Source organism: Phocoena sinus, chromosome 8, assembly GCF_008692025.1.
Source record: "Phocoena sinus isolate mPhoSin1 chromosome 8, mPhoSin1.pri, whole genome shotgun sequence".
NCBI lineage: Eukaryota > Metazoa > Chordata > Mammalia > Artiodactyla > Phocoenidae > Phocoena > Phocoena sinus.
In genome coordinates, this window is record NC_045770.1 from 29,769,798 (window position 1) to 29,784,059 (window position 14,262).

The following is a 14,262-nucleotide window of genomic DNA, read 5'->3' on the forward strand; positions in this document are numbered from 1 at the left end:
GATGAGAGTTTTTATCACGAACAGATGTTGAATTTTGTCAAATGCTTTTTCTGCATCTATTGAGATGATAATTTGATTTGTGCCTTTTCTTGTGGTAATGTGGTGTATCACATTAATTGATTTGCAAATGTTGAGCCATCCTTGCGACTGTAATAAATCCCATTTTTTCATGGTGTATGAGCCTTTTCATATATTGTTAGATTTGGTTTGCTAATATTTTGTTAAGGATTTTTACATCCTATATTCATCAATTGGCCTGTAATTTTCTTTCTTGTAGTAGTCTTTGGCTGCTTTTGGTTATCAGAGAAATGGTGGCCTTGTAGAATGAATTTGGGAATGTTCTATCCTCTTGAATTTGGGGAATAGATTTAGAGGACAGGTATTAGTTCTTCTTTATATGTTTGGTAGAATTCCCCTGTGAAGCCACCTAGTCCTGGACTTTTGCTGGCTGGGAGTATTTTTATTACAAATTTAATTTCACTACTAGTGACTGGTCTATTGAAATCATCTATTTCTTCTTAAGTCAGTCTTGGCAGGCTGTATACTTCTAGAAATTCATCCATTTCTTCTAGGTTGTCCAATTTGTTGGCATATAACTGTTGGTAGTATTCTCCTGTGATTTTTTTTTTTTTAATCTCTGTGGTATTGGTTGTTATTTCTCCTCTTTCATTTCTTATTTTTTTGGGTCTTTTGTTCTTGGTGAGCATGGCTAAAGGCTTATCAATTTTGTTTATCTTTTTAGAAACCCAGCTCTTGGTTTCATTAATCATTTCTATTGTTTTCTTCTTATGTCTATTTTACTTATTTCCCCTCTGATCTCTATTATTTCCTTTCCTCTGCTGATTTTGGGCTTTGCTAATTCTTCTTTTTCTAATTCTTTTAGGTGGTATGTTAGGTTGTTTATTTGAGGTTTTTTTTTTTTTTTTCTTTTTGCGGTATGCAGGCCTCTCACTGTTGTGGCCTTTCCCGTTGCGGAGCACAGGCTCTGGAAGCGCAGGCTCAGCGGCCATGGCTCACGGGCCCAGCCGCTCTGCGGCATGTGCGATCTTCCCAGACCAGGGCACGAACTCGTGCCCCCTGCATCGGCAGGCAGACTCTCAACCACTGCGCCACCAGGGAAGCCCGAGATTTTTCTAGTTTCTTGAGGAAGGCCTGTATCAGTATCAACTCTTAGAACTGCTTTTGATGCATCCCATAGATTTTCGAGTGTTTCGTTTCCATTTTCATTTGTCTCAAGGTATTTTCTGATTTCCTCTTTGATTTCCTTATTGACCCATTGGCTTTTTAGTAGCATGTTGTTTAGTCTCTATATGTTTGTTCTTTTCCCATTTTTCTTTCTGAAGTTGATTTCTAGCTTCGTACCATTGTGGTCAGAAAAAAGATGCCTGATATAATTTCTATCCTCTTAAATTACTGATGCTTGTTTTGTGATCTAGTATGTGAGCTCTCATGAAGAATATCCCATATGCTCTTGAAAAGAATGTGTATTCTCCTGTTTTTGGATATAATGTCCTGTAGGTATCAATTATGTGCAAATGTTCCATTGTGTCATTTAAGACCTCTGTTGTCTTTTTGGTTTTCTTTCTGGATGATCTGTCCATTGATGTCAGTTGGGTATTAAAGTCCCCTACTATTATTGTATTATTGTCAAGTTATCCCGTCATATCTGTTAGTATTTGCTTCATATATTTAGGTGCTCCTGTATTGGGTGCATATATGTTAACGAGTGTAATATCCTCTTCTTGTATTGATCCTTTTATCATTGTATAATGCCCTTCTTTGTCTTTTGTTATAGCCTTTGTTTTAACATCTATTTTGTCTGACATCAGTTTTGCTACCCTCACTTTCTTGTTGCTTCTGTTTGCATGAAATATCTTTTTTGCACCTGTTCGCTTTCAGTCTGTGTGTATCTTTAGCCCTAAAGTGAGTCTCTTACAGGCAGCATATTGAAGGGTCTTGTTCTTGTATCCAATAAGCCACTTAATTAGAGCATTAGTCCATTGACATTTAAAGTAATTATTAATAGGTATGTACGTATTGCCATTTTATTACTTGTTTTCTGGCTGCTTTTGTAGCTTTTTCTGTTCACATCTTTGTTTCTTCTCTAGTGGTTAGACAATTTTCTTTAGTACTATGCTTGTGTTCCTTTCTTTTTAGTTTTTGTGTATGTATTGTAGGTTTTTGATTTGTGGTTACCCTAGGTTCATGTGTGTTGACCCATAATTATATCTACTTGACTTAAACTGACAGTCATTTAAGTTCAAACCATTTTAAAAGATATACATTTTTACTACCCTCCCCAACATTTTTGCTTTTTGTGTCATATTTTACATCTTCATGTTTATCCCTTAGCTGTTTGTTGTAGTTATAGTTGCTTTTACACTTTTTGTCTTTTAATCTATGTACTGACTTATTTAAGTGATCTTCAACATTTACTATATATTTATCTTTCCTACTGGGATTTTCCATTTCCTATAGATTCTTATTTTCCATTTAGAGATCCTTCAACAGTTCTTTTAGGGTAGGTTTAGTATTGATGAATTCTTTTAGTTTTTGCTTGTCTGAGAAATTCTTTATCTCTTTTTCTATTCTAAATGATAATTTTATTGGGTAGAGTATCCTAGCTTGCAGGTGTTTCCTTTTCAGGATTTTAAATATATCCTTTCTGGCCTGCAATGTTTCTGCAGAGAAATCAGTTGATAGCCTTATGGGGATTCCCTTGTGTATGGCTCTCTATTTTTTTCTTGCTGCCTTTAGAATTCTCTATTTAAAAATTTTTCCATTTTAATTATGATATATCTTGGTGTGGGTCTGTTTGGGTTCATCTTGTTTGAGACCCTCTGTACTTCCTGTACCTAGATATCTATTTCCTTCTTCAGGTTTCTGAAGTTTTCAGACACAATTTCCTCAAATACATTTTCACTCTCCTTCTCTCTCTCTTCTTTTTCTGGAACCACTAAAATGTGAAAGTTGGGACACTTAATGTTATCAGACATGTTTCTTAGATTGCTTTTAAAAAAAAATTTTTTTTTTCTCCTGGTGCTCTGATTGGATGGTTTCCATTATTCTGTCTTCCAGATCACTTATGCATTCTTCTATATCACTTAGTCTGCTATTCATTCCTTCTAATGTGTTATTTCAGCTATTAAATTATTTATTTTTGACTGGATCTTTATATTTTCTAGATCCTTGAGAACATGTTCATTTTTTAGATCAATTCTTTTTCCTAATTCAAGTAACATTTTCACTACCAATGTGTCTAACTCTTTATCTGGTAAATTGTTTATTTTTCTTTCATTATTTATTTTTTCTCTTGATCTTTCAATTGAGAGTAGTTCCTCTGTCTTTTCATTATTTTAGACTTAACTTTCTCTGCCTCTATGAATTTAGGTGAAACAGTTACCTATTGCATCTTAAAGGGGTGTTCTTATGTTTGAGTGTCTCTATGCTGACTACATATGTTCAATGCCTTTGGTGGGAGAGCTGGATTTGATGTGGATGCCAGTCATGTCTTTCCTCAGAGTGTGCTGGCAGCTATCGCCTTGGTAAGTGGTGGGGCTGGAGACAGAGCTGGCCTGGGGTGTGAGGCAAGGCTTCTTCTCTGGTCAGTAACCATCACTGCCCTCCCAGGGTCGGGGTCTGATCCCATGTTGCTGCAGAAGAAGACCTGTGTGTCAGGCTCGAACTGGCTCCATTTCCTTTAAGTGTGGGTTTTCCCCACTCCCCACACCAGGAATTTTGTCCCAGGAGGGGAGTGCTGAATCAAGTGAGGTTCATGTGCATACAGCAGTCCAATGTGCTGTCTGTGCAGGCATCTGTGGTTCTGTGGTTTCTCAGTTTTGATTTGCATTTCCCTAATGATTAGTGATGTTGAGCATCCTTACACGTGGCTGTTGGCAATCTGTATATCTTCTCTGGAGAAATGTCTATTTAGGTCTTCTGCCCATTTTTGGATTGGGTTTTTCTTTTGATATTTAGCTGCATGAGTTGTATATTTGGAGATTAACCCTTTGTTAGTTGCTATGTTTGCAAATAGTTTCTCTCATTTTGAGGGCTGGCTTTTCGTCTTGTTTAAGGTTTCCTCTACTGTGTAAAAGCTTTGAAGTTTCATTAGGTCCCATTTGTTTATTTTTGTTTTTATTTCCACTTCTCTAGGAGGTGGGTCAAAAAGGATCTTGCTGTGATTTATGTCATAGAGTGCTCTGCCTATGTTTTCCTCTAAGAGTTTTATCGTGTCTGGCCTTACATTTAGGTCTTTAATCCATCTGAGTTTATTTTTGTGTATGGTGTTAGGGAGTGTTCTAATTTCATTTTTCACATGTGGCTGTCCAGTTTTCCCAGCACCACTTATTGAAGAGAGTGTCATTGCTCCATCGTATATTCTTGCCTCCTTTATCAAAGATAAGGTGACCATATGAGTGGGTTTATTTCTGGGCTTTCTATCTGTTCCATTGATCTACATGTCTGTTTTTATGCCAGTACCATACTGTCTTGATTACTGTAGCTTTTGTAGTATAGTCTGAGGTCAGGGAGCCTGATTCCTCCAGCTCTGTTTTTCTTTCTCAAGATTGCTTTGGCTATTCAGGGTCTTTTATGTTTCCATACTAATTGTGAATTTTTTTGTTCTAGTTCTGTGAAAAATGCCAGTGGTAGGTTGATAGGGATTGCATTGAATCTGTAGATTGCTTTGGGTAGTATAGTCATTTTCACAATGTTGATTCTTCCAGTCCAAGTATATGGTATAGCTCTCCATCTGTTTGTATCATCTTTAATTTCTTTCATCAGTGTCTTATAGTTTTCTGCATATAGGTCTTTTGTCTCCTTAGGTAGGTTTATTCCTAGGTATTTTGTTCTTTTTGTTGCAGTGGTAAATGGGAGTGTTTCCTTAATTTCTCTTTCAGATTTTTCATCATTAGTGTATAGGAATGCAACAGATTCCCTTGCATTAATTTTGTTTCCTGCTACTTTACCAAATTCATTGATTAGCTGTAGTAGTTTTCTGGTAGCATGTTTAGGATTCTCTATGTATAGTAAGTATCACGTCATCTGTAAACAGTGAAGGAAATGATAGCAAAGATCAATAAAACTAAAAGCTGGTTCTTTAAGAAGATAAATAAAATTGATAAACCATTAGCCAGACTCTTCAAGAAAAAAAGGGAGAAGATTCAAATCAATAGAATTAGAAATGGAAAAGAAGTAACAACTGACACTGCAGAAATACAAAGGATCATGAGAGATTATTACAAGCAATTATATACTAGTAAAATGGACAACTGGAAGAAATGGACAAATTCTTTGAAAAGTACAACCTTCTGAGACTGAACCAGGAAGAAATAGAAAACATAAATGGACCAATCACAAGCACTGAAATTGAAACTGTGTTAAAAATCTTCCAACAAACTGTGATTAATCTTCCAACAAAGAAAAGACCAGGACCAGATGGCTTTACAGGTGAATACTATCCTTCTCAAACTCTTCCAAAATATAGCAAAGAGAGGAACACTCCTAATCTCATTCTATGAGGCCCTGATACCAAAACCAGACAAAGATGTCACAAAAAAAGAAAACTACAGGCCAATAACACTGGTAAACATAGATGCAAAAATATCCACCAAAATACTAGCAAACAGAATCCGACAGCACATTAAAAGGATCATACACCATGATCAAGTGGGGTTTATCCCAGGAATGCAAGGATTCTTCAATATACGCAAATCAATGTGATACACCATATTAACAAATTGAAGGAGAAAAACCATACGATCATCTCAACAGATGCAGAAAAAGCTTTTGACAAAATTCAACACCCATTTATGATAAAGTCTCTCCAGAAAGTAGGCAGAGGGAACTTACCTCAACATAATACAGGCCACATATGACAAACCCTCAGCCAACATCATTCTGAATGGTGAAAAACTGAAACCATATCCACTAATATCAGGAATAAATCATTTAAATTTAAATAGCATCATTTGACTTCTGCCTACCATATTGGACACAATAGGTCTAGATAAATAAATGACCAAAATTTTAAAAATTATGTTTTGCCTTTTTCAATTCTAATATAAAACACATCATAATTGAAAGCAGTGTTCTCTAAACTAGAAGTTTACTGTTATTAAACGTCAAGTATTAAGAAATAACACAACTGTCTGGATTCAACAGTAAATTTATTTCTTGACAATCAAGGGAATGTGATCAGAAGTGAACAAATCAAAGTATAATTACCCTCTCAGACAAATAAGTATTTCATTCTATTTACCTTGCAGTTTCCTGGCGAAGCGCATTGAGAAATGTGTCTGGGTGGAAGAGTTCTGATAGGTCAAGTGTATCAGAGAGAAGAGTCTGGTTTTCAGCTCTCTCTACCCAGTTCTAGGAGGAGGGAGATACACGAACACACATTTAAAAACTTTGCAAACTTGAAAGATAAAGATTGGATACAGATATGGTGAAATAGTTCCCACTAAAAATCAAACCAAAACAAAAAATACCCTCTCTTGGTCCTTCTTCTCACCAGCTATTATCCTATTGATATTTATCTGTGCCACTTCATAACAAAAAAACATTGTCTAATTTCATCTATAGTATTTGACCTTTTTAAAACACTTTGACTTTCTTAAAACACTTTCTTCTCTTGGCTTCTCAATCACTAGTCTCCCAGTATTTCTTCTGTCTTCCTGACTATAACTTCTTGGTGTCCATCATTGACTCCTCCTCCTTTCCTGGAATTCCCAATATTGGGGTGTACTCAGGACCATTACTTGGTCAATCCTATAGTTTTAAAGACCAGTATGCTTATGATTCCCAATATTATATCTGCTACTCCTTCCTACCTGTTTCCTGTCACTTACTTTTCTGACATTTCCACCATGATGTTTAACAGTTATCTAAACATGTTCAAATCAGAATTCTAAATTTGCAAGACCACCTTCCTCTTCCCTAGGAAATCTTCTTTATCACCAGAATCCTTCAGCTCAGTGAGAAATTCAATTGATTGCTCAGGCCAAAACCTTGAAATTATTTTTTACGTCTCTCCCATGTCCCACAGCCAAATTCACAGGTCTGATATAAAAATCTTAGCACTTCTGCATTTCCACATCCACCACCCTAATCCATAACACCACCATATTATCACTTGGATTACTGCAATAACCTCTTAACTAGTTAGCCTGTTCCTTGCCTACATCTGTTTTTCCCTCAGATATGTTCATGATTTGCTTTCTTACTTCATTCAAGTCTCTGTTTAAATATCACCTCCTAAGTGGCCTTACCGGATCACTCATGCTGAAGTGTCACCCTTTTCAACCCATTAACTTTCTAATTCCTTTAATCTACATCAATTTTCTCTACAGCATACTGATATTTATTAGATATAAAGTTCAGTTCGGCTTCAATATTTCATCAAGATCTACTATTTGCCTTCACCTTCTGGTAGGCCCAATAAATAGATGCTTACTTTAAAAATGTCCTGACATTCCCAGAAATGAATAATATAAATATGTGTATAAGCACAGATGTTACTACCCTATCTAATAAGTGTAACAATGTTACAAATGCCAACAAGGTATGACATTTAGATTTATTTAAAATATTAGATTATTTACTATCACATATAAATGGGCATTTTACATGCCACTTGGAGTGAAAATAACTCCCTATGTACTCTATAGGTTTAAATTCTCTTGCTCTAAACTATAAATGAGAGTTTATTATTGCAAGAGTAAAGTTTTAAAAATAATCGTGAAAACTGTTAATTTTATATAAGAAAATTAAGAACTCTAGAGTTCAATAAATAGAGAAATTGATAATTATTACAAATATTGAGAGACTACAATAGCTAGACAAGTGTAAGGAAAAATGTTGGAAGCATTTTAGTCAAGAAATATTAATAAAAATTTAACTAATATGAAGAATAATATACATATTTGGTTATCTTGAAATTCAGACCTTTGTAAAATTGTTTGACATACTTGCATTTGCAACACTAAATAAAATTATTATTAAGAACAAAATTTAATTGTAGGTTACTTAGTTTTATTTAACATGAGTCCTTCAAGTTCTAGTTGGGAATACTTTCTATCTTGTGAGAATGAAGTAACAATGAAATATTAGCTTTGCCACCTTGAATTTTCTCAAGGAGAAACAAGGCCCTAATATCATTTACAAAAAAATCCAATATAAATCATCTTCAATCTAGGCATAAACAATTTTTAAAAATACAGAAAAGAAAAAAGTAAAGAAAAATTAGATACATCAAATATTTATTTTCTCACTTTTACAATTTCAAAACAATAGACATTAAAAGGAATATTTTATTTAGGAACAATTTTTCATTGAGGTTTCGAATTTGTGGAGGTTAAAAAAAAGCCTGACAAAATCATTAATATAGATTAACAATCATTTTCAGGACATGAAGTATGAGGAGTTTTGAGATTTCTTTAAGCTATAGACCTTATGTTCAAGGTTCTTCCTAGAAAACATGTTACTGAAATATATTTTCCTAAACTATTTTTACTATTCACAAACAAGTTAATATTATTGGTAGTAATATTAAATATTCTACTTTAATATTATGTGCAATAGACAATTAGATAAGCATATATATCTTAAAGTCCTTTTAAAGTGTGACAATGTGTAAATTAACAATGAAACCAATCGCTGCTTTTCTTGCTAGTGAAGAGTTTTCCAGCTGCAAATAGCTAACAACAAAGTGAACCTGATAGAAGATACATTATAGAATGGAAAATCAGCATGCACTTATCATTGACAATGGAATAGTGGTGAGGACCATGACTGATTTAGGAATCAAAGGTACACATGTTTTGTTCATAACTTTCCATTGGGTTTTCAGAAATAATAACAGTATTTGATAGGACAGACTTATTGACTATAGCAGAAAAATTGTCAACTACTTTCATTCTTCTTCAACCAAAGATAAAACTATATGACATAAAAGACATTTTTCAATTGTCTTGTTTTATACTAATAAACTATGTTCATACCAGATGTAATAGAAGACTTTAAGTGGTAAAAATGGCTGTATAAAGCAAGGAAAGCCTTGAAACAGTGTTTTGAAAATAAGGGTACCAACACAGCAGATGTTACTAACAATCACCGGTTACTTTCAGCGAAAGTAATTTGTTTGCTAGAACCTGCCAGTTCTTCAAAAAACCAAACTTGTCTTAAGAGTTTAAATTCTCTGCATGTTTTCTGCTGTAAAGATCTTCTTACTGTGATACTCCAGGAAGCTGCTGAAATTGGTATGCATGTGATAAAAGCTGAGATGCAGATAAAAATTCAGAGAAGATTTTGTTATCTTGAAAGCCAATTATGTTGCTATATTGTCACATTTCTAGACCCAAGATTTATCTTCTGCAAGCAGTACAAATAGCATGGTTTATAGGATTGCTTCTATAAAACTGTCAATCATCATAGACTACTGTTTAGTATTCCAAATGTGCAAGAGAGTTAACTATAGGCAGAAGTAATCAGCTGACAGTATTGAGAAATTATTGTCCCTGTACAAAATCTGACGCCTAAAATTCTGTAATTCTACTGCTATAGTAATAGCTATATTTTATTGGATAAAATTTCAGATATACTATACCCTAAGTTCGTTCTATAATGGTGATAATCCAATTTAAAGTTTGACTGTATTTTAATCTTAAATCTCAGCATTTTGGCGAAGATGTATTTTTCTATGCAATTCTAATTTAATGTATTTATTTATTATATATCTCCACTAAATGTAGAGATTCTTATTGGCAGAGCAATGAATGGCACATAATAAAATTCAATAAACATTCACCAAATGATGAATAAATTAAAGAATATGAATAAAAAATACCCGTAAGGTAGCTCTTCTAGCTGAGTATAGTACATGAAAATAGGGATGCTGGAGGTTTTTGACCACATACAGACTATTTTTTCAATTTTGTTTATGTAAGTTTTCCTATGAATATTTTTACGGAGTACCCAGTATGTGTAAAACATTGCAGTAATGACTGTGAAAGTTACTGAGTTAGGGAAAAAAAAGAGATTCCCTTCTCAGGAATGCAAAGTATTGCAGAACCTTGCAAAATAGATTAAGACACCTCAGAAAATGAAAGAAAAGTAAACAATGTAATTTTAATAAAATTACTTTTAAAGTTCAAGATCTTAAGAGAAAATGAAACAAGCCTTCAAATGTTAGATGGTGGAACAAAGTATAAAGTTGAACAATAGTGTTCATTGGGTAGATTTAAATAGAAGCTAAAATCTCAGAAATACCTCATGGGTACTACAAAAATACATCTCAGCAGGTGTACGAATCATGATGATTGGGAAGCATGAAAGAGATTTATGTCAGTTTGCTTGAGAATAACCCTAAGATTGACTGAATCATTCATTTATTCAACAGATATTTACTGAAAAACCTACTTGTGTAAGCCACTGTTCTACATGCTTGGATAGAGCAGTAAACAGACAAAAATCTCTGCCCTTATCAAGCTTCCATTTTAGTGGAGGAATACAGAGAAAACAAACAAACAAACAAGTAAAATATATACACTATTAGGTGGAGATATAGGCTATGGAAAAAAATTTAAAAGGGAAACAGGATGTAAAGTATCAAGGAAGAGGAGGGTTACAATCTGAAATAGGATGATCCTGAAGGGATAAAGAAACTTCTTTCCTTGAAAAAAAAAAAAAAAAGAAGAAACAAGGAAAAATGAAACTTCCTTGCAGATATCTGAGGGAGAGCATTCCAGGTAGAGGAAACAGGAAGAATAAAGTCCCTTTGAGGGAGTGTGCTAGGCTGTTCATTGAAAAGCAAGGAGACCAGTATGGCTGGAACAGAATAAATTAGGAAGCAAAAAGTAGGAGAGGAAATCAGAGAGGTAAACAGGCCAGATCTTGTAGGTTGCTGTAAGGATTTTGTTACTCTGGATGAGACAAGAAACCGTGGGGAAATTTCCAAGAGAGGAGTGATATAATCTGATGCTTTAACCAGAATATTTAGACTGCTGGGTTGAGAACTGACCAGAAAGGAGACCAGGGTGGAAGCAGGACTAGTCAGGTGGCAGCTGCACCAATAATGACTTCAATCAAGGTAGGAGCAGTGAAAGTGGTGAGAGGTGCCTCAGAATATATTTTGAACGTACAGCCAAGGTAATTTTTCTGATTGAATGGATGCAGTGTATGAGAGAAGAGTTAACAATGATTCCAAGACCTTGTGCCTATGCCTCAAGAAAGGTGGAGATGTCATTTACTTTTACGGGAAAGACTGCGGGTAGCACAAGTTTTTCAGTAAAGGGCAGGAGTTCATTTTTGAATATGTTAAGTTTGAGATGTTTATTAAACATCCAAGTGAAAATACTGAGTATACACCAGAGTTAGGGGAGAATACTGGGCTGGAGCTATAAATCTGAGAATAATAAAAGTTTAGATGGGATTCATAGGCATGAGATCACTATGGGTGGAGTACAGATAGAAAAGGACAGAGGGAATCCAATTCTAGGGAATCCAATTAGAGATGAGGGAATAGAAAAGCCAGAGAAATAGACAGATAAAAAAAACAGAAGTGTGTGGTGACCTTGAGGCCAACTTATAAAAAGGTTTCAAGGGGTAGAAACATCTTTTAAAAATGTTGCTGATAGATATCAAAAACTCTGAGATATTATAGAAAGGGAATATGAGTGTGAGTTCTATCATTTATCATACACATTTTGTAAACTATTCTTGAATATGGGGTTTTACTTTTCGCATCTTTAAAAATGGAAATAAAAATATGTACCTCATATATTATAAATATTACTAGATTGTGTCTAAAGCACATGTATGCCTGAGATCCAAAATATGCTCAGTTCTTATAAATATTCATTTTTCTTTCTATCCTTCATTTGATCATTTAAAAAGTTTGAGTATATGTTTGAAGTGGTGCACTGAAAGAAAAGAAAGTGATCTGAAGCTCAAATATAGGTCACTAGTACATTTTAATGCTAGGGACGTGAGAAGAGCTATTTAGATGAACCCAAAAAGGGTGTAACGAGCCACATTTCTAGATCTAGAAATGCCAGTCTGATGTATTAGTGATAATTAGGGTTAAAGGGGAAGAAATAAGAGCTAGAGGCTCACAGATGGTTTTTTTTCAGAGAAGAATTAGTTTTCTTGAAGTGGGCCATAGAAGTAAAATGCAAAGGGAAAAAGTTAAAGCAATCTATGTGGCTAACAACAAGCATCTTTGCAGACATGCGAGAAACTGTGTGCCTGAATATTTGAACAAAAAATAGGAAGCAGCACCTAAAAAGAATCTCAGAAAAACATAAGAGTGAAGGGGCTGATGCCTATACTAGGGAAAAATAGGCTTCCCAGCGTTCCACAGTGGGAGGGGATGGAAGGAAGCAACATAACATTAGCGTCTGCTGATAGAAAAGGTACTTTGGTATAGTCTACTGCACAGTGCCCAAATAAGGCCTAATTCAGACTTAATTCAGGCCATTACAGGAATGGAGATAGCATTAAGTGCTTCTAGGTTGTAATACTTCTGCTATTTATCCCTAGAGTACTGCACTTCCTTTATCATTTTGATTGTTGTGGCTTATTTGTTGTCTTTCCTGATAAACTCTAAGGATAGTTTATATGTCATGCTGAATAGCATTTATTAATAATAACAACAATAATAACTAATTCTTTTTATTGCTTAAATCTCCCCAGATTTCAAGGACCTTAACAGTTGATATAAACAAGATTCCATCATAAGAATGATGGGTGGCAGGATTTGGTAGTATATGAGTGTACCAGCCACTGGCTCGAGTTAGGCCAAAAAAATTGTGTAGAGTTCAAGAAGTCACTATAAATTTTAAAATGAAAGAAAGAACCTACAGAGAAGCTCAGTCGTAAAAAATGGGCATGAAAGCTTGCCAATGACACATGGCACCCCAAGTTTGGTTAGCAGTAGAAGTAAAATGAGACATTCAGGAGCCCATTAAACATGTGCAGAATACTGGGTCTGTTTAGCACACCCAAGCCTAACTGGGTACTCGATATGAAGGTCTATATCCTTAAATAGAATCAACTCATGAGCTAGGTTGGAACAGAAATTGCAGGCGTAGAGTCAAGGGATGCAACTGTGAGAAGTTGAAAATATGAAGACAGAGGGAAAAAGGCAAATGCTGACCCCACAGATTTATGAACTGGGTAGAGAACATGCTGGAATTTAAAATGATCAACACAGAAAAATCAGGGAGAACTTCTGCAGAGGCTATTCTGCAGGCCAAAGGGGAAACAAACAGTGGAAATCAGGAACCAAAGAAACTCTCAGAAGATGTTATTTCTGAAGAAAGAGCAGAAAAACTCGAAGTCAGGAAAATAATTCTAGGGTCTCAATAGGAAATAATATGTTATATATATTATATTATATTATATTTATATATCTAGTCCATTCATTTGTTCATTCATTTATTCAGAAGGCAGTACGCTACGTATTAGAAATACAGTGGAATTATTATTTTTTTTAAAGTCCTTGTCCTAAAGGATCTTAGAGACCATAGGATAAATGACTGCAAGACTCTCTTTGGCTGAGACTGCTTGGGTACCTAAGGGTTCTCTGGCTCTCTCTAAATCACCAGCATTAAGAGGACAGTCTTAAACCCATGTCACCCAGTAGAGTAAGACTCTCTCCATATTGAAAAATGATCCTCTAAAACATAATCTGCTTTCTCTCCTTAATATCCCACAGTGTTCCCTTTTGCCCTTATGATCAAATATAATCCCTTAATACAGTATCATAACATGGCCTTTCCTGCTCCACCAGCCTAATCTCTGAACACCCCTCCTTGCGCTCTATGCTCTGCTTTTAGTTATTAAAAGCGCATGGCTTACTCTTGACTCTGACCTTCCTCTTGTCTGGCACAGTCTTTCCTCTTGTCTGGCACAGCCTTTCCTCTTGTCCTCGTTTGGTCTATTCCTACTAAGCTTTCAGCTTAAGCATCACTTCCCTGTTCCCATGTAGGTTAGGTACTCTTGCTATTTGCTCCCATAGTACTAGACTTCCTTTGTCACTCTTACTGTTGCTGTTTATTTGGTTGTCTATTTTTTCTGATAAATTGTAAGGACAGTTCCTTGGGACACAATGTATATCTATTTTGCTTACCATTCTATATTCAGCAACCTCAGCACAGTGCATGGCACCAAGATATAATTTTTAATTGCTAAATGAATGAATGTAAGAAATTTAAATTCTGTGAGGCAGAAACTGTATCAATTTACTAATCATTTTATCTC

General features: G+C 34.9%; 1 protein-coding gene across 1 annotated transcript in view; it reads right to left on the reverse strand.

The window, feature by feature from the left end:
• Positions 1-14,262, reverse strand: part of DYNC2H1 (dynein cytoplasmic 2 heavy chain 1) — a 376,258-nt gene that overhangs the window by 26,708 nt on the left and 335,288 nt on the right. The window contains 1 exon segment of the mRNA XM_032639512.1: positions 6,263-6,372. Within this exon segment, the coding sequence (XP_032495403.1) occupies positions 6,263-6,372 (110 nt within the window).